The sequence below is a fragment of the Python bivittatus genome, unplaced genomic scaffold, assembly GCF_059951505.1.
Source record: "Python bivittatus isolate LINGU-HERP-01145 unplaced genomic scaffold, Pbiv_v1 ctg000080_np1212, whole genome shotgun sequence".
NCBI classification, from domain to species: Eukaryota; Metazoa; Chordata; class Lepidosauria; order Squamata; family Pythonidae; genus Python; species Python bivittatus.
Genome location: NW_028277035.1, coordinates 74,818,141 through 74,842,747, shown reverse-complemented (window position 1 = coordinate 74,842,747; position 24,607 = coordinate 74,818,141). Strand labels below are relative to the sequence as shown.

At 40.1% G+C, this 24,607-nt stretch overlaps 2 protein-coding genes across 3 annotated transcripts in view; one reads left to right on the top strand and one right to left on the bottom strand.

Moving 5' to 3' along the window:
• The window catches only part of SHQ1 (SHQ1, H/ACA ribonucleoprotein assembly factor), a 93,335-nt gene extending 70,789 nt beyond the window's left edge, over positions 1-22,546 (bottom strand). For both annotated transcript variants that reach the window (XM_088134338.1, XM_088134339.1), the window contains exons 1-7: positions 22,468-22,546; positions 18,586-18,758; positions 15,351-15,412; positions 14,287-14,409; positions 11,122-11,282; positions 6,377-6,489; positions 2,444-2,550 (exon numbers count right to left, since the gene is read on the bottom strand). In XM_088134338.1, the coding sequence (XP_087990464.1) occupies positions 2,444-2,550; positions 6,377-6,489; positions 11,122-11,282; positions 14,287-14,409; positions 15,351-15,412; positions 18,586-18,728 (709 nt within the window). In that variant the 5' untranslated portion in view covers positions 18,729-18,758; positions 22,468-22,546. The remainder of the gene's footprint in view (positions 1-2,443; positions 2,551-6,376; positions 6,490-11,121; positions 11,283-14,286; positions 14,410-15,350; positions 15,413-18,585; positions 18,759-22,467) is intronic.
• An 815-nt stretch (positions 22,547-23,361) lies between these two features.
• The window catches only part of GXYLT2 (glucoside xylosyltransferase 2), a 41,359-nt gene continuing 40,113 nt past the window's right edge, over positions 23,362-24,607 (top strand). Inside the window, exon 1 of the mRNA XM_088134337.1 lies at positions 23,362-23,868. Within this exon, the coding sequence (XP_087990463.1) occupies positions 23,564-23,868 (305 nt within the window). The 5' untranslated portion in view covers positions 23,362-23,563. The remainder of the gene's footprint in view (positions 23,869-24,607) is intronic.

The following is a 24,607-nucleotide window of genomic DNA, read 5'->3' as shown; positions in this document are numbered from 1 at the left end:
AAAAATAAAGCAAAATTCCTTAAAAAAAGAAAAAAGAAAAATATAATAATTTAATTTAAAGGCAGTCTGGTGTTGGGGTAATTTTTATCCCTAGACGCTTAGGTAAATGGGGATGTCTGAAAGAAGACACCATGTGAGATAGCTAAACATCCATAACAACAGCTACCTCATGCTGGGTTAGGAACTTAACATACTGGCTAGGGTCATGTATCACTCTAATGTCATTATGCAATTTGTTTGGGATTGGCTTGGAATGATGCATGAAACCTGTTCTTGTAGTTTGTACATTATAGTTTACGACTTAATGTGTTGTGCAAAGCTAGGCAATTGTAGCTTATTCAAATAATTGTTAAACAAACTACAGCATAGCATAATTACGAAACCGAAAACTGAAAAAAGATTGTAATTACCCAACATTTTCATTGGGAAACGTGGTGTTCATTTAAATGATAATTCTGGGACCATGGAAGTTACTATCGGCGTAGCATCTGATTTCTGATATATTTAGAAAGACTCACTTGCTGCAATAGTCAAAAGAGCTTTGAGGAGGGTAAACAACCTACTTTCTGTTCCACTGATAACTTCTCAGACCTACATACACAAGTTTTAGAATAAATATCACTGGAATTAATAGAACACATTTGTCTTCCAACTGCTGACTGTCATGGTATCATATGCAAATATACTTATGGGAACTTACTTCCACACAAGATGCCTAAGATATGCTTGGTATTTACTACCAAAAACTCTGTAACACATTGACAACTAGTCAATTGTCACTGAAGCAGCTGATGATTTGCATGGTTTACACCATCAACAGTGGGCATTTACATGACAGGTGAAAAACTGATGCAGAAATAACACAGCTTTCATTATCTCCCTTGGATTCAATCTGGATAAATTACATAGAGCATAAGTAGCTGATTTTCAAACTGACAGTTCAAATGAAACTTTAATAGGGTAACTGAAATAAAGATGTGTACATAGAATAAATCCCAAAATTGATCAAGTTACCCATATCATAGAATTTGAGTACTGAATAAAATCCAAAGCCACTAATCCTTTGCTGATGGCAAGTTCCAATCATATATCCACCACATACAGTCATGTGAAAAAGAAAGTACACCCCCTTTGAGTTCTATGGTTTTACATATCAGGACATAATAAAAATCATCTGGCCCTTGGCAGTTCTCAAAAGTAGGTAAATACAACCTCAGATGAATAACAACAGATGACATATTGTACCATGTCATCATTTATTTTACAAAAAGAAAGCCAAAATGGAGAAGCCATGTATGAAAAACTAAGTACACCTTATGATTCAATAGGTATGAAGAGGCTAAGTAGCAGCCACGTGCTGCTAATCAAATGCCCTTGATCAACTGATCATCAGTAAGTGTGGCTACCTCTATAAAAGCCAAAATTTTAGGAGTTTGCTGGTCTTGAGCACTGAGGTGTGTGTTAACACAATGCCAAAGAGTAAAGACATCAGGAATGATCTTAGAGAAGCAATTGTTGCTGCCCATCAATCTGGGAAGGGTTATAAGGCCATTTCCAAACAATTTAAAATCCATCATTCTACAGTGAGGAAGATTATTCACAAGTGGAAAACATGTATTCTGATCCACTGACATTCTTCCTCAGATTACACTGGTAACATCACTTGATGCAGATGTTTAGTCTTGACCTGTTCCTCCCTTATTCCCCTTAGCCCCTGCAGCTTGAAGGTGCCTCTGCTTTGTTCAAACACAACTAAATTCAGCCAGTAACATCATTTGGGGTAAATCTATGTACAGAAGCTAGGTGCACTCCAAACCTAGAAACATGAGATTATTTTGAATTTGTCAGAACAAGTTAGGCTTTTTTGTGATGATGTAGAAGAAGAAAATGAGGGGGAAAAAAAAAGGATTCGAGGAAAATAGTAAAAGACACATACAGCAATTCATAGTGTAGACAATTTTCTTAATTCTTATAGACCAGGAATGGGCAATATTTGAGGGAGCAAGGGCCACAGCTTTGCCTCTCAACCTTCTGGAGAACCCACAGAAAAACATCAGCATAGCTCTATTGATCAGGCTACTCTTAACTCTTAATTCTGAAGAAAAAAAAATGAAAATAAGGAGAGTGCCAAAATTTGCCCATTTCGCTACCAAAATTCAACTGTGTGACCATAGGATGCTTGGAATCAGCAAATATGGGGAGAAGGGAGCAGGACTGCATGTAGTCCATAGACTATCCATCCATTACAGTTATGTAAGTATCAGAAAAGTACAATGGTTGTCAAGTAAACTTTTCCAGTCCTTTGAAAAAACAACAAAGGAATCTGTAGAGAGAATTCCTTTTACAACGGTGGGCGACCTGTTATGTCAAGTAGCAAAGACAAGAGGGATCTATATAAGCTGTAGAAGTACAATCCTACCAAGTGTGGATTGATTGCACTTACTCCAAGAACGGCTTTCTTGAGAGTTCATCATCAACTCGTAGGCGTTAATCCACCAGGGTTTGTACTTCAACAGACGGTGAATAGTTTCATCTTCAAAATAATCAGCCCTGGGAAGATAGAAAGGCTTATGAATTATACAATGCATGAATTTGATACTAGAAACGTATATTGTACATGCAGTCACAGTAGGTGTATCTTATGGGCATCTCAGTCATCTACAACATGATCTTGAAACCCTTAAAGAGAAGTACAACTTCAGTACAAACTGAGATTTCAGGATATCACCATAAGAGTGAGGTAGATTAATCAGTTTTTAAAATATTCATCATTTTGGTGCACTTAATAGTAAAGCTTAATTTATATACTTCAATATACACATATTATAGTCTTCCAATATTAATTCATGATCTATAAAAATTAGAATAGTTTTATTTTGAACAATCTATTTTGGGAAAAAACCAGCCACTGAAGATTAGAGAATAGCAGCAGATAAGTCATATTCGGAAACTTGCATACATGTAAATGTCTACACACAAGCTCACATTCATATAGCCCCAGTCTCATACAGCAAAATTTCTGAAACTCTGTTGTACTTCTACTTCTTTTACTGGAATTTGTGTTATCTATTACAGGGTACATGTTTTATAAAGCAATAAACAGTACATCATGTTAGTCTCTTGAAATGTTAACGCAAAATCTATGCTTTTTCCTGGTCTATGAAATGCCGTATCTGTATCTGAGATTTTAAGTAGCCTGGAAAGCTTCAAAATGAAGTGCTAGTTTCCAGCCATCTGCCTTTCTTACTCTACAAAAATTTTACTGGCCCATGTGAAGTTTATAGTCAGTATTTGGAAGTTGGGCAGTCTCCAAGCAAGCTTGATATAAGTATCAGGATTGTAGCAGTACAAACATCTGAATAAATCAATCAATCTGTGCTAATCAAGTAGGGTTTCTTCATCATAGATGATAAGGTAAGAGTATTAATCAGTCATGTAACTTTCAATCATGCTGAGGTAGATCCTGCTATAACTATTTCATTAGGAATAGTAAAGCCTTTTTAATAAAATTTATTGGAAAAATGTTATTTTTTCATTTGTTTCTTTAGCAATTTTTAAAATGGATTACATTTTTTTTCTTCAAAAATGCAGGTGAGAACTAGTGGGATTTTGTCTTACTCCTTTTTATTGGGGAGAAGTGTGCACCAGGGTCGTCCTCTCTCCCCTCTATTGTTTGGTTTGGAACTTCAACATACAGACATGGCCAAAAGATTGGTACCCCTCCACTGTTTCCCAAAAAATCCCAATTTGCCATGAAAGAAGTTGAATCTGACACAAATAAATGGCATCCACCATTCTTTATGCCGTGGGGGACGCGGTGGCGCAGCGGCTTAATGACGCTGAAAGTTGCCGGCCAGAAATGGTCGACCCTTCAGCGGTTCGAGTCCAGCCTTCGCGTTAAACAGGGTGAGCTCCTGTTTCCTCCCCAGTTCCTGTCAACCCAACAGTTTGAAAACTTACGTGAGTAGATAAATGGGGACTCTCACTCCGGTGAGAGGAAAAATGCTGGCGGCGCCTTGCAAAAAAGGAGTTGGGAGCAGTTGCCGGTAAGCGCGAAAAACCGCGTGCGCCCGAAAAGGGCGCGAAGCAATGGAAACCCCGCCTCCTGCGCTCGGCAGCTGGGCTCTGCTCTAGGAAGAAGGCACTGGCAAACCACTTCTGAAACAATTGCCTTGAAAACTGCAAGGACTCGTCCAAGCAGTCACTGCAGGGTCAGCAATGACTGAGCACAGACAAAAAAAAAAAAAAAAATTCTTTATGCCATAGTCCATAGCACTTTGCTTTTGATGTATGATTTAACATATTCTTATAAATAATAAAACAAATGAAAATGGCACAGATGTAATTATTGGTACACCTTAGAAGTTAAAGAACATTGAACCTTAGTGATCTCTCAAGCAGATGCTTTCATTAGTATCACAGGTATCTTCAATCTCATAATCAGTCACTCAGCCTATTTGAATGGCGAAAAATACTCAGGTGTTTTGCATCATTGTGTGCAGCACAGTGAATATGGACAAGAGAAAGAAAAACAAAGAGTTGTCTGAGAAGGAAAGGAAGAAGGTAATAGCCAAGCATGGTAACGATAACAGTTACAAAAACAATGCAGAGGAAAGAGGGAATGACCTTAAGGGACAGGACGAAGAGCTGCTACCAAGACAATGGCCAGATAAAAGAGGACTGGGTCTGGGGCAGGAATATAAGCCAAGTAAATGCCTTGGACAAGACCCTCCCTAGTTCTCACGAAGATAAAGGGATGGAGGGGGAAAGCATATTCAGACTTGCAAGATTCATCTACTGTAGTTCTACAATAAAAGTAGTACTGACCTATATGACATTGGATTCCTACTTTGGTCTACCTGGAAGGGCTGATAACCATTTCTAAAGAGCTTCATGTTCCTGTTACCAAGGTTGTTAATATTATCAAGAAATTTAAGGTCCATAGGACTGTAGCCAACCTCCCCAGATGTGGCCACAAGAAGAAAATTGATCCCAGATTGAAGAGAAGGATAATTGAATGATGGAGAAATAACCAAGGAAAACTTCAAAATAGATCCTGGCTGACCTCCAAGATCAAGTTACAACAATATCAAATTATACAATCTGTTGCTGTCTCACTGAAAGTGGCCTCCATGGTAGAAGACATAGGAAGCCCCACTTCTGAAAGACAGACACACAAAAAATGATGCTTTTAAAGAAAAGAACACCATCCCCACTGTGAAACATGGAGGAGGCTCCAAAATGTTATGGGGTTGCTTTGCTGCCTCTGGTACCAGGTTCCTTCAATCTACACATAGCAGAATGAAATCAGAAGATTATCAAAGCATTCTGGAGCGAAACATAATGCCCAGTGTTAAAAAGCTCAGTTGCAGGTCATAGGTCCTTCAGCAGGATAATGACCCAAAACATACATCTAAGAGAACCCAAGAATGGTTGAAAAGCAAACATTGGACTGTTTTGGAGTGGCCTGCTAAGAGTCCTGATCTGAATCCAATAGAACATCTATGGAAAGAGCTGATCCTCACAGCTGGGAGAAGGATCATAAAACGTAAGATAACTGGAACAGTTTGCTCAAGAAGAGTGGGACAAACTGCCCCACTTGAGAAGTGTAGAAGTCTTATTCAGAGCTACAGAAAGCACTTGATTGGAATTATTTCCTGAAAAGAGTGTGCTACAAAATATTAGGTTAAGAGTACCAATAATTATGTCCATGCAATTTACGTATGTTTTATGATTTACAAGAATACATAAAGTGCCAGCTCTACGGACTATAGAATAAAGAATGGTAGATGCCATTTACTTGTGTTAGTTTCAACTTAACTCACAGCAGGTTGGGATTCTTTGGGAAAAAGTGGAAGGGTGCCAATACTTTTGGCTGCATCTGTATGAGACGAGGGCATAATAGTAAAATCTACAGTTTGCTATTTGCAGTTAAACAGTATAAGTTTCATTATATCTTTCCTTTCCTCTGGGAGCTCAAGGCCAGTTATGGTGTTAGGGGAGGTGTCTTCCTAATTTTATCTCCAAAACAATGACCTTGAGGGAGGTTTGCTGAGACAGAATGACTGGCACAAAATCAAGAAATGAGCTCCATGTTTCAGTGACAACTTGAGTTTCAGTCTCCTTTGCATTTACTGATAAATCTGACTCTTTCATAACAAAACAAATAAAATTAAAAAATATTTTAAAGCTTTTTCTGGATACATTAATTTGTCTAAATTTGAACTGAGGTGGGAGCAACCAGATAAAGGACCAGGAAAACTGAGAAGGGCTGTGAAGATCAATGAGATGGGTTAGGGAGGACTTAAATCCAATTTCAAAGTACAGTGATCCTAAACCATTTGTTGTCAGAACACATAAACAGGTATAAACATACAGGTAATGATCAGGATCAAATTTAGCAGCTTCTGCTGCAAGTCGTTTTTCTCTGCGTTCAGTTGCAGGGGTTAAGTCTGGATTTTTAATATCAACAACTTCATTAAGTTCATCCTGTAAGGAAAAGAACAAACCAATTACTAGGTAAAAAAGGAAGAACATGCATTCTATAGAGTTTAGAAAGTTGTACATTAAGACACTGAAGATGATTTTGGAGGCATCATAAATTCTGAAGAATTCTTTATGAAAAGCATCAATCACTTATTTAACTGCTATCAAATATTCTAAAACACAAAGAACTGAATGATAGCCAGAATACACATTTAGCAGTCACCTGTACTTCTCCATGCAATAAGAAACTGCAGAAGTAATCCTGGGACACCTCACTTAATTGCTATATGATTAATATATTAGCCTCCTATTGAACACAGAAAAATCCTCAAGATGAACAGATCACTTTCTGTGCTTCACTAACCATGGATTAGGTTATCTTCATTTTTTTAATGGCTGCATATACATATAACCATTATTAGAGTTTAGGTGATAAGCAGGGCCTTCCTCTTTCATTTGACTGATAGCAAGAATAAACCAGGCTAAAGTTTTGTTGAGTTTGCTTTAAAGCCTAGCATGCTAAATTGTGAATAGATTCATACTTTACTAAACTAGGGTTTGTTGAATAAGCTACAATTGCAAATGCTAAGCTGTAAACAGATAGATCTTAGTACCTGCTAAGGCTTCCTGTACCACTTGATTTTAAATTTTGAGCATTTTTAACCACAAAAAAATAGGAAGCCACCACACTCATACAAAGCAAAGCAGCAACCTCTAATATCACCTTTAATTCTGATGATTCTAGATGTCAGGTGGCCATAGGCATTTTTAGAAAATAACAGCGACAGATGGCTGTCACCTAATGCTTTGCTTAGAATTGTACACACCTGCCTAAAAAAAGGGGCAGTAATAAACACCCTAGAAAGCTATAGAAACACAGGGAGCAACCTCACCATTTTCTCTTATGATGGGCCATACCCACAAGGGTAACCTCTTCTGGAAAAGGGCAAGACCACCCCAAAGCAGCCATTTTGTGACAATCCCCTTAAAATTCCAAATGGGCCAACTGGCTCAAATAGGTTGTGAATCTCTGGGTCAGTCAAGCTCAGATGATGAGTCTGAGGAGCTGCTCGCTTGTTTCTCTCTAGGCCCTGTCTTTGGTCTTGTTGCTACTCCCTGCTCTACCTTTCATCCCTCCTCCAGACATTACCTCCAATATTATTTTATTTAATTATTAAATGTATATACCACCCAAATGACTCTGGGTGGTTCTACATCCTGTTTTTTTCCCCCCCCTTTTCTAATAAGGAGAAATAAAATATCAACAGAATACCAACAGACACATAAAAGCGACTGAAATAGATACAAGTTGAGAACATATATGAAAAAACTGATCATCTTGATCAATACAAGTATTTTAAGATGCATTGTTTATATTTTTGCTCAAAAGAAATTTGTATAGACAAAAGTAATGTTTTAGAAACTGTTAATACGGTCAAAAGGGGAGAACAAATCGGAATAAAATAAACTTTCATTAACAGATTCCTCTAGACGTTTCGCTGCTGTGCTGATCTTTCTATGCAATTTCCCACATTTTAAAATGAGTGATCCAAACAACCCTTGCGAAACGTTTAAGTTCTCTCCCCAGAAGGTGGCACCCTTCTGCCAGGCTAAGCAATGGCAACCACATCCATCCAGACTGTTAACAATAAACCTATATGGCTACAGACACGTAGTTACCGGGAGCCAAGCTCAGTTTGCACAAGTGTTTAGTTTTCCACCATTTAACCTCAGTAAATCCGGCAGTTAACAAGAAAAAGTAACCATGAGTCACAGTTTATAGGACTTAGGAAATAAACCTACATTAACTGCTAGAGATTACTCATTATTTTTTTTACGATTTCCTCAGAAACATTTGACCCAAGTAAGTACCTAAAATTAGCATTGCTATGAGTGATGGTAATATGTACAAATCTGATTATGATCCCTCCAGCACAATCTAAAAAGTCTGTAATTAATATAACGTAATTCTAAAGGCACATAATACCATCTATGAATTATAGTCAATTCTTAATGGCATGCTAAAGGGATTTAAAAGGACTATTGTGCCATAAAAAGTTCCAAGCTGACTCATCAAATTCAGATTTCAAGTCTCTTTTTCTAGTTATTAAATAGCCCATAGTATTTATCATAGAAGCTTGGTATAATACCAAAGAGATTCTTTTGGTTTAAAATGATGTGACCAAACACCATTTGTCAAATGCTATTCACTCTCCCCTTGTCTAGAGTTCTTTCATATCAAAATAGCTACAATTTTTGCTGCAATTTTGCAGCACAATAAACTCTTTAAGATTCACATGCATATATAATTATTAAAAAAGAGTACACTTCATAAGCTACAATTTTTGACTAGAGCAGAAATTATTTTGTTACACTTCTATAGTGCAAAAGGAGAAATTCCCAAAGAGAAGTATAAATCAATGAGTTGATTAGTTATCTTATTTTTTTAATAGTTAACAGTTTTCTCTATTGTCCGGTCAGTTCTCAGCTTACTGATATTTGGCTCATATGAACTGCATGCTAACTGCCAAGTGAGCAACAATGCCCCTCAGGAAACTATAATGTCTTACTATAAGGATCTACATCACATAATCATATGACATTTGCTTTTTGATAAAAGGAAAATAATTTTAATTTCTCCTCCTAAGCCTATGTTTTCTTGTCCATGTGGCCCTTGTGTCGCTTCTTCTGGGATTCGTTCAGCCTTTCTCTTTTTCAGTTTGTTGCCGTGTTGAAGAAAGACCTTCTCAAAGCTTTGAAAAATACATCTACAAATGTGTCCTCTTTAAACTTATCCTTATCATCACATTATTTAAGAATAAGTATTAAAGCACAAGTCTGAACATAAAGATGCATGGACAAGGGATATGTCATAACGGACAAAGCAATATGGTTCATTTATCACTAAAATATTCCTTTCTATATTTCATCTTTTTCAAAAATGTGTCCAACTGTATTTCTTCAGTTATACAGAAATACCTTTCTTAAAAAGAAAGCAATAGAAAGTCTGCCATCCCCAAGCAATATGTTTAAGGCTTACAACTGACCATACTTTTTCATATACTGTAAAATGCATTATATAAGGTGCAAAATCTCTTTTACCTCCCACTGTTTTCCATTAAGGAGAAGCTAGTTCAGACCACAAAATGCCATTAAATGGCCTTGTTAACACTGCACCAGCCAATTATGCAAAGGAATTTTATTAAGCTTTATGAACCAAGTGGACAGCATCATGGGAAATTCCAAGCAAGTAGTGACTACATAGAGTTTCCCATAAATGCAAAGTAATCATTACAAATATGTATGTCATATACAGGTAGTCCTTGCTTAACAACCCTAATTAAGACCGGAATTTCTGTCTTTAAGTGATGCGGTCATTAGGCACCACACCACTTGGTGATGGCAGTTGCAGTAGTCCCAATTGTGGTTGTTAGGCCAGGACCTCACACTTCTCTTGCCCTCCTGCGCTCACCTCCACTTCAACTCCCCCCACCCACCTATCTCCCCCATCTCTGCCCTTTTGGCCACCCTGCACTCCGCTGCTGCCACCTACCTGCCACCCTGAACTCACCTTCACTGTCTTCTTCCTACTACTACTGACAAGGTGTGCCCAGCCAAGGCAGCTGCTGGCCCTTTGCAAGGCCTTCCCAAAGCCTCATGTGGCCTTCCCTGAAGAACCAGCAGCTGTCTTGATCTGGTGCACCTCATCATCAGCAGGCGGAAGATGGCGGCAAAGGTCAGCTGGGGGCGGCAGGGGAAGACAGGGTAGGTGGCAGAGGATTGCAGGGTAGCCAAAAGGGCATAGAATGCAGGGGAGATAGGCAGGTGGAGAAAGTTGAAATGCATGCTGCACTGGTAAATGTGGGTGGGCTGCCAAACGCCCAAATTTTGATCATGTGACCATGGGGGTGCTGCAATCACCGTAACTTTGAGGACTGGCCATAACTATCATTCGTTCAGTATTGTTGTAACTTTAACAGTCGCTGTACAAATGGTCGTTAAGTGAAGACTACTTGTATTGCATATATATGTATCTCAAATAATTTTTCTATAATTATATTTTTCAGTGTTTAACATTTCATCATAAATACATTAGCAGATTTTGTAAAATTCTCAATTCTGCAAATAGCTAGTTGGATCCAAACTACTATCATGCTTAGCACAGATCTACTGAAATCAATCATGTATGCAGTAGGCTGATTGAAAACAGTGAGATAATTTATTTATCATTAAGTCAGGCACTTAATAGATTATATCACTAACAGATACAGTGTATTTTTCCTAAACCATTATGGAATTAAGGCTTATTTATTCAGTGAAGTTCAAGTTCCATCTTATTAGGTATTCCACTCTCTCCATTTTAAGGTTCAAAGATTACAGAATGTTTCAGATGGGTCAACTTCTATTTCAGACTGGTTCCTAACACCATTTTTAAAAAACAAAAACTGAAAGGGACAACCTTTTAGACACCTTGGTTTACACAGCAGCTGCATCTCATTTCAAGAATACTGCCACAGGGATATATTTTACATTTATATTACTCAGCATTTTTTCAGATTTTATTGTTCAATGATATATGAAAAATGCATTTTTCATTACTAAATATCTGCATTTTTTTTAAATGCCCTCATTTACCTGAAGACGTCTAAATACTCCTGATTTCTGGCTTCCAAATCCATAGGTAGCAGATGGACACAAGGGATCCTCTGTACTTTCTTCCTGAAGAGTCTGTTCTACTTCCCAGTCAAATTCTTCTTCCTCCTCCTCCTCCTCCATGTTCTCTTCATCTGGAGCACCTGAACAAGCATTGCCAACAAGAGCTGCTGACACAGGAATATCAAACTTTTGTATTAATCATTTAGATGGCATTGTATTAAATGCCACCTAAATATATGTTTATTGAATTAAAAATCCTCTTCATTTAACAAGGTACATTCCAAAACATCCAGGATCATACTGATTTATCCTGTTCTTTAGACTAACCACAAACCCATATGGTCAAGATCAAGATTTCAGTAAGTGCCAAAATAAGTAGATTATAAAAAAAAGTCAACCCAAAAAATTTCATAGTGAGTGACTCAAAAATACATGGTTAAAAAACTCACAACTTACCATGCTGTATGTCCCTGGCAATATTCTCTTCCTGATAATTTTTAAATTACGGAGCAGAAATGGTACATGGAAACTATAAGGACCTTGTCTTAAAATACAGTTTAATGAAGGGACATATAGTGGGGCAAAAAAGTATTTAGTCAGCCACCAATTGTGCAAGTTCTCCCACTTAAAAAGATGAGAGAGGCCTGTAATTTTCATCATAGGTATACCTCAACTATGAGAGACAAAATGGGGGAAAAAATCCAGAAAATCACATTGTCTGATTTTTAAAGAATTTACTTGCAAATCATGGTGGAAAATAAGTATTTGGTCACCTACAAACAAGCAAGATGTCTGGCTCTCCCAGACCCGTAACTACTTCTTTAAGAGGCTCCTCTGTCCTCCATTCGTTACCTGTAGTAATGGCACCTGTTTGGCCTTGTTATCAGTATAAAAGACACCTGTCCACAACCTCAAACAGTCACACTCCAAACTCCACTATGCCCAAGACCAAAGAGCTGTTGAAGGACACTAGAAACAAAATTGTAGACCTGCAGCAGGCTGGGAAGACTGAATCTGCAATAGGCAAGCAGCTTGGTGTGAAGAAATCAACTGTGGGAGCAATAATTAGAAAATGGAAGACATACAAGACCACTGATAATCTCCCTCGATCTGGGGCTCCATGCAAGATCTCACCCCGTGGGGTCAAAATTATCACAAGAACGGTGAGCAAAAATCCCAGAACCACACGGGGGGACCTAGTGGATGACCTGCAGAGAGCTGGGACCAAAGTAACAAAGACTACCATCAGTAACACACTATGCTGCCAGGGACTCAAATCCTGCAGTGCCAGACGTGTCCCCCTGCTTAGGCCAGTACATGTCCGGGCCTGTCTGAAGTTTGCTAGAGAGCATTTGGATGATCCAGAAGAAGATTGGGAGAATGTCATATGGTCAGATGAAACCAAAGTAGAACGTTTTGGTCTAAACTCAACTTGTTGTGTTTGGAGGAGAGAGAATGCTGAGTTGCATCCAAAGAACACCATATCTACTGTGAAGCATGGGGGTGGAAACATCATGCTTTGGGGCTGTTTTTCTGCAAAGGGACCAGGACGACTGATCTGTGTAAAGGAAAGAATGAATGGGGCCATGTATCGTGAGATTTTGAGTGAACACCTCCTTCCATCAGCAAGGGCATTGAAGATGAAACGTGGCTGGGTCTTTCAGCATGTCAATGATCCCAAACACACCGCCCGAGCAACGAAGGAGTGGCTTCGTAAGAAGCATTTCAAGGTCCTGGAGTGGCCTAGCCGGTCTCCAGATCTCAACCCCATGGAAAACCTTTGGAGGGAGTTGAAAGTCCGTGTTGCCCAGCAACAGCCCCAAAACATCACTGCTCTAGAGGAGATCTGCATGGAGGAATGGGCCAAAATACCAGCAACAGTGTGTGAAAACCTTGTGAAGACTTACAGAAAAACGATAGAGGTCACTCTGTCATTGCCAACAAAGGATATATAACAAAGTATTGAGATGAACTTTTGATATTGACCAAATACTTATTTTCCACCATGATTTGCAAATAAATTCTTTAAAAATCAGACAATGTGATTTTCTGGATTTTTTCCCCTATTTTGTCTCTCATAGTTGAGGTATACCTATGATGAAAATTACAGCCTCTCTCATCTTTTTAAGTGGGAGAACTTGCACAATTGGTGGCTGACTAAATACTTTTTTGCCCCACTGTATTGTATGCTTGTCCTGAGGGCAAGTCTTCCCCAATCCTCTGATTTACCCCATCCTCAGCCCTTCCAAAAGACGGCTGCCAAACACAATTGTGAGGGACTTCCTAGCCTTTTAAATCTCATTATGGATACTTATGGATGGTGGTTTGGCTAACTCTATTTTAGCCTGGACTGCCTGTGTGATTCAATGTTTTTAGCTGTTGTTATGTTCTTCCTAGTTTTGTACTTTGCCCAGAGCCCACTGGAGTTGGGCAGCCAATAAATGTAAATAAATTAATAGATTAAAAAAAAAACACCTAAAGCACTTGTTGTTTATTTGGTTTTAGAATAGTGTCATGTGTGAAGATGACTAATATGATTTCTTTAACAAACTTTGGTGAAATCAAACCATGGCTTAATGGATGTGCAAGTGCAGCCTTTCACAATGTATGGCCCAGCTTGGTGAAGTGCTGTTCTCAAGAACAGTTATACTCCATTAGATTTAGCTCTTCTCATTTCTGAAAAAGAGCAAGGTGATGTCCTGAATTTAGATCACAGATAGAAGATATTTAGTACCCAGAACTGCAGAGAAAGCAACAAGACAAGGATCACAGCTCAGTAGTCAAGCACATACTTTTCATTTAAAGGATTCCAAGTTCAACTCTTAATATCTCTAGGTAGAACTGGAAAATATGACTCCAAGAAATCATGGGAAGCAAGTAGGACAAACAATGAAGCATGAATCTGGCTTATTTTACTTAACACACAATCCATAATTTGTCAGTTTATTCAGTAAAACTTCGGAATAAACCATTCTTCTTAATATGCTATATGGCATCTTCCAGTAGGTTCATCAACGAGAAGCAGCATTACTATTTTATTCAAATCATTAAACGTTAGCTTATAAAATGTCCTTACCTCCAATGCATGTGATAAAGAGAAATGAGAGCCTGCAAACCATTTTTTAAAAATAAAATCATACAAACCCATCTCTTCCACTAAAGGTTTAGCTGATCTGGATTTCTTTGGTGCTAACAGAGCTGTCAACATATCTAGGCCATCAAACTTCTCTCCAGGAATCTCTTTGGGAAGGTGGATTGTAAATATCCCTGGAAATAAAAGGATTGAGTCAACCAAAGGCATTTTTTAATCTCAATCAGAATGCTTCAGTTAGCTTGCCTGCCTGCCTGCCTGCCTGCCTGCCTGCCTGCCTGCCTGCCTGCCTTCCTTCCTTCCTTCCTTCCTTCCTTCCTTCCTTCCTTCCTTCCTTCCTTCCTTCCTTCCTTCCTTCCATTTACTGTATATCCTGCTTTTCATTCAGGAACACAAGGTAGCATTCATGGTGTCCCCTCCTCTGATTTTTCCCCACAACAACCACCTTGAAAATAAAAACAAAATTGTCACGGGAATATCATAGTCCATCTTCCTCTGTAGAATTCTGCATCAGTGAAAATCGGATTGGGAAGGACTTCCTCCACTTGCATCGCCAAGCATACCCTCAAAATCTACACTAGAGGGCTGAGGAATCCCCCCAGGGCAAATCCTAATAAAGTAAAATAGCTGCAGGGTTGTGTAATATAATGAAAAAGCTCAACTGAAAATGCAGACTTCCATTTACATGATATAAATTAGCTCTTTTGGATTTGGGTACAACAAACAAAAAACCCTCCGCTCGGCTTGGCTTGGCTCTCCTTCCTTCCTTCTGTTCAGGGGAAGGTCAGCAAATCCAATTCCCTCTTCATTTATTATTCACCCATATTTAGAAAAAAGCAAATGGGTGTACCAGCAATTCAAGTTCCTCTTGGAATAGGCTCTGAAGTTATTTTGGTGCAAAGAAATTCATAACATAGGAATCTTCCTCATCCTCTGTCTAGCAGCCATAAATCACTTTAAATGTGTTATTTATCTCTATGTAGAAAAGTGTTTTAAATCAAAGACCTGCCAGAAGCCAAGATAACATGCTATAGCTTTGAATTACTGGTGGAATTGGAAGCAAACATATGCTGCTACAATGTAATTAAAAAAAAAAGAAGATATTTGCAAAACAAACCTGAATCATCATATGATGCTTTCTCTCTTCCATCTTCTACAACTCTTCCAGGAAGGGTTAATCTGTGAAGGGAAAAAAAATAAGTATTTTATTTAATGTATATTATTAGTATGAGCTACCAGTGTATAGATGTAACATTTTGGCAAATCAAATTACACAGACTCTGCAATGTGAAACAAGTCCAAATAGTAAGTTATATAATTTAAAGAGGTGGCAGACAGAAAAGAGAATAAAACTTGTGAATGGGCAAACACTGGTATTACTTTTACCAGGAATGTCAGAATAATCACCATGTCCTTGGTGGAGTTGTGAATGGAAGTTGAAGTTCATCACACCTGAACTTCAACTTCTTCTTCTTTTTTGCTTTCTTGGTATTTTGACCTACTTATTCAGGAAAAAAGGGAACATAAAACTTGTTTTATTTATAAATTCAAGTGCCAAGAGACTCACAATACCCCATTCAGTTCCAAATAATATGTACACATGCTATATAGCACTGCAGAATTAAAAATGAAAGACAGGAAGGACTCATTACAATATCACAGCATGACTGAGGGTTCTTTTGTCGCTGGGAGGGTGTCTTTAAGGAGAACAATTGCTTTGCAGAGACAAAAGAGGAGGTATATTTACAGGAATTACGGGGAACACCCCCCCCCCCAACATTTACAGCACAGTGGCCAAGCTTTCCAGTTTCTAACTTTTTCTACCTTTCTTCCAGGGCTTTCACTAGCCACCACCCACTCCATTGCTTTAGCTATCCCTCCCCACATTCTCCTCCAACCTTCCCTTCAGCTTTTCCCTAGAGCAGACTGATAAGACGGGAATTGGCTGAGTTACTTTGCTGTGTGCTTAAAGCCTTGCTTTGTGCTTTTCCGGACTTCGACAGCTGTCCCTCTGCGTAGACACTGCGTGATACACTTCTCTCTGGGTTTTTTACCCAGCTCTTCCTGGTCCGGGGCTTCCCTGAAGGGTCCAGGCGTTTTGCCTGCAGGCAGCTGCCTCCCTCTGTCCCCATCTGCCTTGGCTTTTGGGTGAAGCATGTCCCTCCGTCAGGGTCTTCCCTTCCCTTCTCCCAGGAAGTCTCCAGCCAATGTCTTCACTGTCTTCTCCCTCTGGGGCCAGGAACTGGCACCTGCACAGTCCAGCAGCCCAGCACACATGCAACAATATCTTTCTCCAGCCACCAACTTCCTGCACAGTCTCTCCAAAAGCACTTACTGCCTTGATGCTTCAAAGCAGCACAGGCTCAAATGTGGTAAAGTGGCTTCTTTTTTCTTCTCTCTCTCTTTTACCAGCAGCAATTTCCCCCAGCAATTGAAGAGATGGGTTCCCCTCCTCAGGGCTTTAGGTCCCAACACCTACACACTAGGTTTTGCCAATCAAACCACTGCCTCCATCTGCCCCACAACCATCCTGGATAGCACAGGGCAGCTCACCTGACAGCACAGCCATACTGTAATGCTGTACCTGAGCCTCTTCTCTCCATTTTTTGTCTTTTTCTTTGCTGACTCATGCCCACTCAGCAGCAGCCAGCCTGGCCATAAAGCCCATATGCCACACTTAATCTCACCAAACCCATTAAGAATGATGTGGTGACAGCTGGTAATTGCTACCGCAGTTTCAGTCTATTATATAAAGTAAAACCTTAATTCTCTAGACTTTCAATCAGCAAATCTCAGATAGAGTGGACATTTTGCTTTGGACTTCATTCCTAAACAGGGACAAAGTTTGTTGTTTCTAAAACAGTCCAGAAAACTAAGCTAATTTACATCATTTGTACAATGGCATAATTGACATTTGTATGTCATTTGCTTCAATTTTCTAATTGCACAAACAACATCCATCTATTATATAAATTTGAATGTATTGGACATTTGGCTTTAATGGATATTACCTCCCTTCCCCAAATGATCCATTGAGCTTTTACTGTATATGCCACATCTCTTTAAGAGAATATAAGTTATAGAGACTGAGTGTTAAATATTATATTTCAAAAAACACAAGAAAGAGCCAGTTTGGTCTACTGGCTAGAAAGCAAGAGACTCTGAGTTCTAGTCCTACCTTAGGCATGAAAGCCAGCTGGGTGACTTTGGGCTCTCTCTCAGCCCAACCTACCTCACAGGGTTGTTGTCATGGGGAAAATAGGAGGAGGAAGGAGTATTAGTTAGGTATGTTTGTTGCCTTGAGTTATTTATAAAAAAAATAAAATAAAAACAATCTAAAAAAAAAGTTAAGTATCTTATTGTTACAGTGTCTGAATCTGTGTTTGAGTGTGTGTGTACATGCATTTTTAAAATCATCATCATCATCATCATCATCCCAATGTGGGTTGGTAGATAAGTATCTTTCAATTTCCCAGTCTAGGGCTGTGAGAAAATGACTGGCCCACGGAGAGTCATGCCTGGGGGAGGACTAGAAGCTGGGTCTTCTTACTCTTAGCCCAGCACCTGAATCACTGTACCATACTGGTACATTGGCTCTTCGCGTGTACGTGCTTCTGGGCATATATGTGCAGAGAAATTTCTCCATATAAGTAGTTACCTATAGCAAACAAACCCTGCTTTGACTCAAAGCTATGTCACACAGGATTCAAACTAATTCATTCCATTTTCCCTCCTATGTATGAGATAAAGAAATGTAACGCTTTTTACATTTATTGGAGCCTAGAAGCCTCTTATGGAGTTTTTGCACACAGATGAAAAAAATGAATTTGTGATTTATGGTTTTGGTGATTAGATAGGACAGATTATAAAAAGAGGAATAATATGATGTAACTTTAAAGACAGAGGTTAAAATATATTTGTACTTAAAAGTGCTATGAAGAATATTGGAATCTACTTCTTTATACCTTTTTTCTTTCTTTTCTATTTTTCTTCAACTTTTTTTTCTTTTGGCTTTTTTCTTTATTTCCTTCTTTTTCTTTTTTCTTCCTTACTTTATATTAGTTTGTATTAGTTTTTATTTTTTTGTTTAAAAGTTTCAATAAATGTAACACTTTTCTGCATGCTGGCTAAACAATTTCTAATTTGCATCCAAATATGAGATACTGTGATGTGAGCAAACCACATTTAATTGCCCAACATAACCCCAAAGCTCACAGCAACTTTGTTTTGTAGCAGATAACAATCTGTGATCTTTAGCTGTATGCTTCTAGAAAGAATGGTAGAAATATGTATATTATTTACTAAACTAAATATACAAAATTAAGTTCAGCTTGAGAACTGACCTTGCTTACCTGAGAAAGTAAGGTTTTGCATAAAAACGGAACAACTTCCCTTCAAAATAGACTTCAAATTCTGAAACTCGTGCATAAGGTACTTTGATAGTTATTGTAAGAAAATTTGGATCTTGGCTCAGTTCAAATGCTGGAGTTATCATGATGAATGTCAGAAAAATCAATACTACCACCTATAAAATAATCACACAACAAACAAAACAAATTATTATTCTTAGTACGCATAAATGGGTATCATTTATATGTAAATGGATATCATTCGAATACTTGAAAATGATAACTGATGATTTCTAATAAAAGTATTTCCAGTTAATTGGAAGGCATCAATTCTAATCAGGGAAACATATTTGTGGGGTGAGATTAAAGATATCTTTTCTATATTCGCTTTCAGTACATTACTTAAATGATATACAGTATTTAATTTTATACTCCACCATTCTTGAGTCAAGGGAGGTGCAATGAGATCCTGAACAATCCTTATTCAGAACAACCACATCTAGTTAGCTGCATAAAAGTCTAAGTTTGTTTTTACTTGTTGGAAATTTACAAATTCATGAAGAATCTATTATAATGATCCAGATTTTGTTCAGCAAGCAGCAGCCTTCACAAGCTGTTCCACTCAAAATACTCCTGCTGGCAGAAAAAGGAGTATTTTTTTTGTTAGTGTTATGGTTGGTTCTCCTTCCTTCTGCAGCCCCAGCACTGCCACTGGACAAAATCTGGGGTCTCCAGTGTAATGCCTGTCAATGCATCTTGCCATCTACAAGGTGTCCTGCCTCACTTGACAGTTTACATCTAAATTATTTTAATTTTAGAAACAAAGAAACGTGCTCCAAAGGAAAATGCCAGCCTCAAGCATCATCTTTATTTGTGAAAATGTCTCAGCCCCATATGCCAGCTGCATCTTTCTTCTCTTTCTCTAATTTTTTAATATTTAGGAAAGAAAACCCATACACACACCCAGAGACAATACAACAGTGATAATACAAATAAAAAATACACATACACATATGTAATAGTGATAAAAAATAAACAGAAGCTTTAAAAAATCATATATACTGTAAATATATGTCTTATTGCATCTAAACATGCTCTTCTATCTTTTTATTTCTACAACTTAATAACATTTCAAAAAGTGTCAAAGAACACAATTCCTGAATCTACTTTTTACATCTGGAGTATTGCTATTCACCACCTTTGAAGAATGATTTTCTTCATTGACCTCCAGGCTCAAAAGTGTCAAAACTCTGCATAACATGTCAATTTCCATATTTTGGGGGTATAGTTCAGCATACATTTACATCTTTAACAACTACAGTTTCCCCCAAGTGTGTATAACTTGAGACCAGAAAAAGACCTTAAGTGAACACATCTGACTCATGAGTCAAAGAATCCTCAAATAACTTTCAACATCAAAACAAGAAATTCAGTATCAATTCTTTCTTTGGTGAATCCAAAAAACATGAAAAAAAATTGTAAGATGAACTAACTTCGCCCCAGTCACAAGAAGTGCATTTAACATTCCTTAAAACTTGGGTCCATTAATTTTCAAAGATTAGATATTGCAATTCCTTATTCCAAAGATCCCATATGTTACCAGTATTAACCTGGTTAATATTGTAATGGGCTATGTCCACATGGCTGCTATTTTGTAAATTGTTGGTATTTGTCATCACAGAAATTATCTAGAATGTATAAAGATACTTTGAATCTTTGCTGGAAATGTGAACAACATAAAGGGACATTTTATCATGTTTGGTGGATGTGTAAAAAAGCCAAAAAATGTGGATATAAATACACACATTAATTCAGATTGTAAAGATTACAACTGAAACCAGAAATTTTTCTTTTGGGACTAATGGACAGGCAACTAGAAAAAAGCCACGGAACTTTTTTTTATATATGACAACTGCAGCAAGACTATTATATGCTCAAAAATGGAAAGGTTCGACACTACCCACAATGGAAGAACGGTTGGTGAAGATGGTGGAACTTGTAGAGATGGCTAAATTGACTTCCTCGATCAGAGAAAAGACAGTATCTACATTTATGGGTGACTGGAAACCCTTTATAGATTTCTTGCATGAAACAGAAAAAAAATGCACTTATAAGTTGTGGTTTTGATGATTAGAAAAAAAATGGATAATAGAAAAAAGTGAGCTTTTTTTTTGTAACCATAGAGAAAGATATAATTTTGTAATCATATTTATATTTGCCACAGAGAAAATCAGAAGCTTCTTCTTTCTATTTCTTTTTATTCCTTCTCACTGCACTTTTGTGTTTTCTTTTTTCCTCCCTTCCTTCCTTCCTTCCTTCCTTCCTTCCTTCCTTCCTTCCTTCCTTCCTTCCTTCCTTCCTTCCTTCCTTCCTTCTTCTCTCTCTATTGTATTAGTTTGTGTTAGTTTTTATGTTCTCTTTAAAACTTTTAATAAAATTTATTTTTAAAAACACAAAGAACTCAAAAGACACATTTCGTTTCAGGGCTCATCCTTACGTCCCCCTAATTACAACCCAAACATGTTTTCATATGACAATTTCATATGAAAATTGCCTGTTTCATCCTCAGCCCACAGCTGAGGGAACATAAATCGTTAGCGTTGTCCCTCTTTTCCGAACACATTTGCCACAGCACACTTCATCAATTCAGTGGTTGGCGATGTGGTCAAAGATTAAAATCTGCCTAGCTTTTTTCAGCCACTTCCGGCTGCTGCTGCCCCCTTGTTACTGGTCACTACACCCTGTGCCCCTTTTAGCTTGGGCCGATCATGTGCCTCTGACAGAGGCATTTGCCCACATAATGCCTAACTGATACATTCCAAAATATTTGTCAGGTCTTTGGGGGTCCTTACAAACATAGGTTTGCATGCATTTGGCAAAAATACTAGACTTGCTTTGTTAAACACAGGTTTCGCATTCTTTTGAAAGAGTTCTAGACCTCTGTTTAAAAAACAAGTGTAGTGTTGTCTTCAGACTACTGCTTTTCCTGTGCTGCACAAAAGGTTGATTTAACCCAGTAAAGAGATCCATGTCATGCCCACTTTGTTCCAGATTCTGACCCCAGTAAGCGTGTTAATTGTTCTCTGCTTCTGTGGACAAGGGATTTCACAGGGCTATACTATTTACTGTTTTTAATACTTGGAAAGAAAGGCAGCCTTTTTGCCAACAGACTATTTCTGGTTGCTGCCATCCCTGCTTTTTCCTGGCAGCGCTAGTCAAGGATGGGGCTCGCTCATCACTGATTGGCCCCCTCCACCCTGCACCTCTCTGCTCTTGCTCGCCGGACGGGCAGATCACAGCTGAGGAAGAGGGGTCCGGGGTGAGGCAAGAGGGAGGGGATACTCTGTGGGAGAGGAAATGACCCCTTGAGCATCCATCGATCACTTCCACTTATCCCACATTAAAACTGTAAGAACAGCACCACTTGCGGGCCTGGCTATCGAGGCAGAATAGGGTTTGGCCACCCGCTCAATTTACGCTGGCGTACTCTTCTGCCAGCTGATGAACCGGCTGGATCCTCAGCCGATGAGAAATCGACCCTTGCTACTTTTGCAAGCCGACACACATCAGCCCTACTTTCATGCCTTTCGAGCAGGGCTCCCCAACGTGGCAAGTTCCAGATATGCTGGAGTTCAGTCCAGCTAGCACGGCCAATGGCTGCGGATGGTGGGAGCTGTAGTCCGGCAGCTTACAAGAAGGCAGATATAGAAGGAAGCCACACTTGGGATGAAAGTGAAAGGTTACCGCTACTAATCGCCCCTTCCCCCGCGGGCTGCTCAGCCTCTCAGCTGTAGTAACTTTCCGTCGCCTACGGCATTAATCCACACGCGGAGCTCCAAGGAGGGGAACAGCAGCGCCCCCGATTAACCCCTCACCGACACTCACCGCCCACGGAGCCTCCAAACGCTCCACGCGCAGCCCCCCACGTTCCCAGGATTCGTTTCCCCGCCCCCAGCCCTTTCCCCTCCCATTCCCTGACGACGATAAGGCTTTCTACGGGCTACAGCCTACTGCCAATCCGACTGCTCTTCCGCAATAGGAAACCGTAAATCGAGGAGGGCGGGCACTTTGGGAGGCGGATTGAAAGATCATTGGAAGAGCTCGTCCAATCAGAAGTGGCCGAGGTAGCAGGAAGGCGATACGGCTGCTGAAAAAACGGGCAGAGCGGCCCAGACGCTGGGGACCCGTGTGACGGGTGCCAGGGTGGGAAAGATCCTGGCATTCTCGCTCTGCGCGTGCGCCGCCCCAGGGCGCGCGCAGCTTTCCTTCGGTTCTGGTTGTGCGGAGAGGGGGATACGGGGAAATCGGCTTGTTTTGGGCTAGATTTGTGACTGACTGTTATTAGCCATTTTACCAAGAGGCGTGGAGCGATGTAGACAGGATTGGCTCCCATCTCGCGAATGGCGTTTAAATACAGTAATAGAATGTATAAGCTGGACAGAGCACGACTGAACGGTCCTTATCTGAGAGGTTTTCCTTGCACGGGAAAGCGGAGTAGTTAGAGCAGCATCCCCTGCACATCGGTGCGGGCGACTCTGCTGGACTACAGCTCTTAAACGACGCCAAGTATTTTAACAGCAAACTAAAGTGGGCAGCTGAGCCACGGGTACTCCCAGCCGTCAGCTCCCTGCATTTTTATTTTAATTAACGAAAAAACAGAGAGGCTGCGCTGCAGACAGCAACGTGCGCGCTGCCTGGCGCAGCTGCACGTTGACGACCGTCCTGCGCGCCGCCACTTTGTAGCCGAGGTGGTTTTCTGAACTTTACGGTAGGGGCTTCCCTGGCCCCTCCCCGCCTGGCCGCCGCGCGGCGGGGCTGGTGTGGCGCCGCGCGCCGCCAACTCCCTCCTTTGCGCCCGGCGCTTCGGGCGGCGAGCGAGCGAGCGGCTTTAAAATGTCAGGGCTGGATCCAATTTGCCAGCGCGGGAGCGGGAGGATGAGGGGGACGTGTCTTCGCCAGGGCTGAGGCAGCCCGCCGGACGATGAGGCTCTCCTGCAAAGTGGTGGCCCTCGCGCTCTGCCTGGGGCTCCTGCTCCTGCTCTACCTCTTGGTGGGCAACGCCGACGAGCCGCCTCTGCCAGCGGCGGGGGAGAGCCCCTCGGGGCACGCTGCCGCCGGGGCTGGCGCGGACCTCGCCCCGCTGCTCCAGACACGCTTCCGACCGGTCCAGCCTGCGGAGTCGGAGAAGGAAAAGGCAGCTCAGGTTTCCAAGCGGGAGCCACGTCCCCGCCGAAAACCAGGCAAACGCGGCGCGGCTCGAGCCAGAGGGAAGTCAGCCAGCCTTCGGTAAAGCCTTCCGAGTCGGTCGGTCGGTCGGTCGGTCCTTCGCTTGGGGTTGGAGCGTCGCTCGCTCGCTCGCAGCCGATCGGTGTCTTGGAACAAACGAAATGAGTGGGTGGGCAGGGATTCGGGGGGGATGGGGCCCGATCCTTCCCTTGCCTCCCAGAAAGGAAACGGGGTTTCTCCGAGAGATACGCCCTGAGCCACGCTGGTAAACTCGGTGGGTTTGGTTTCGTAAGAAAGAAGTCCCTGAAACTTTATCCGATTGCGGTTGGAATTCTTATTTCGGGGATTTTTCTCCAAAGTACAGATTACTGCCCTCTGTATACTCCCAAACATATGAAAGATGGATGGCACAAGTATATACGTGCACATATGAAGTCACAAAGTGTGATAAGCCATGTTTTGCTTAACCATGATTAGGTGGGTAAGCCACAATTTACAGAATTCATACAGTAAGCCAGAATGCAGTTTGATTTTGGTTTAGTACGTTGTTAGAATCCAGCAACCATGTTTAATGTGTTGTTTAGTAATCAGGCCCTGATGGTAGAAAATGTATATTTTTTCCTGCATAATTTGTAAAGCTGCTGATTGTTTGTAATAATGTTAGAACTGCTTCCAACTTGATGCATTTAAATAGCTAGGTACCAATTACAAATGTTTTATATCAGTTCATAATAGACTTTCTGGAAAAGGTCATGGAGAAGACATGGCCCACTAATGGTTATATATATGAGCAGGAAAG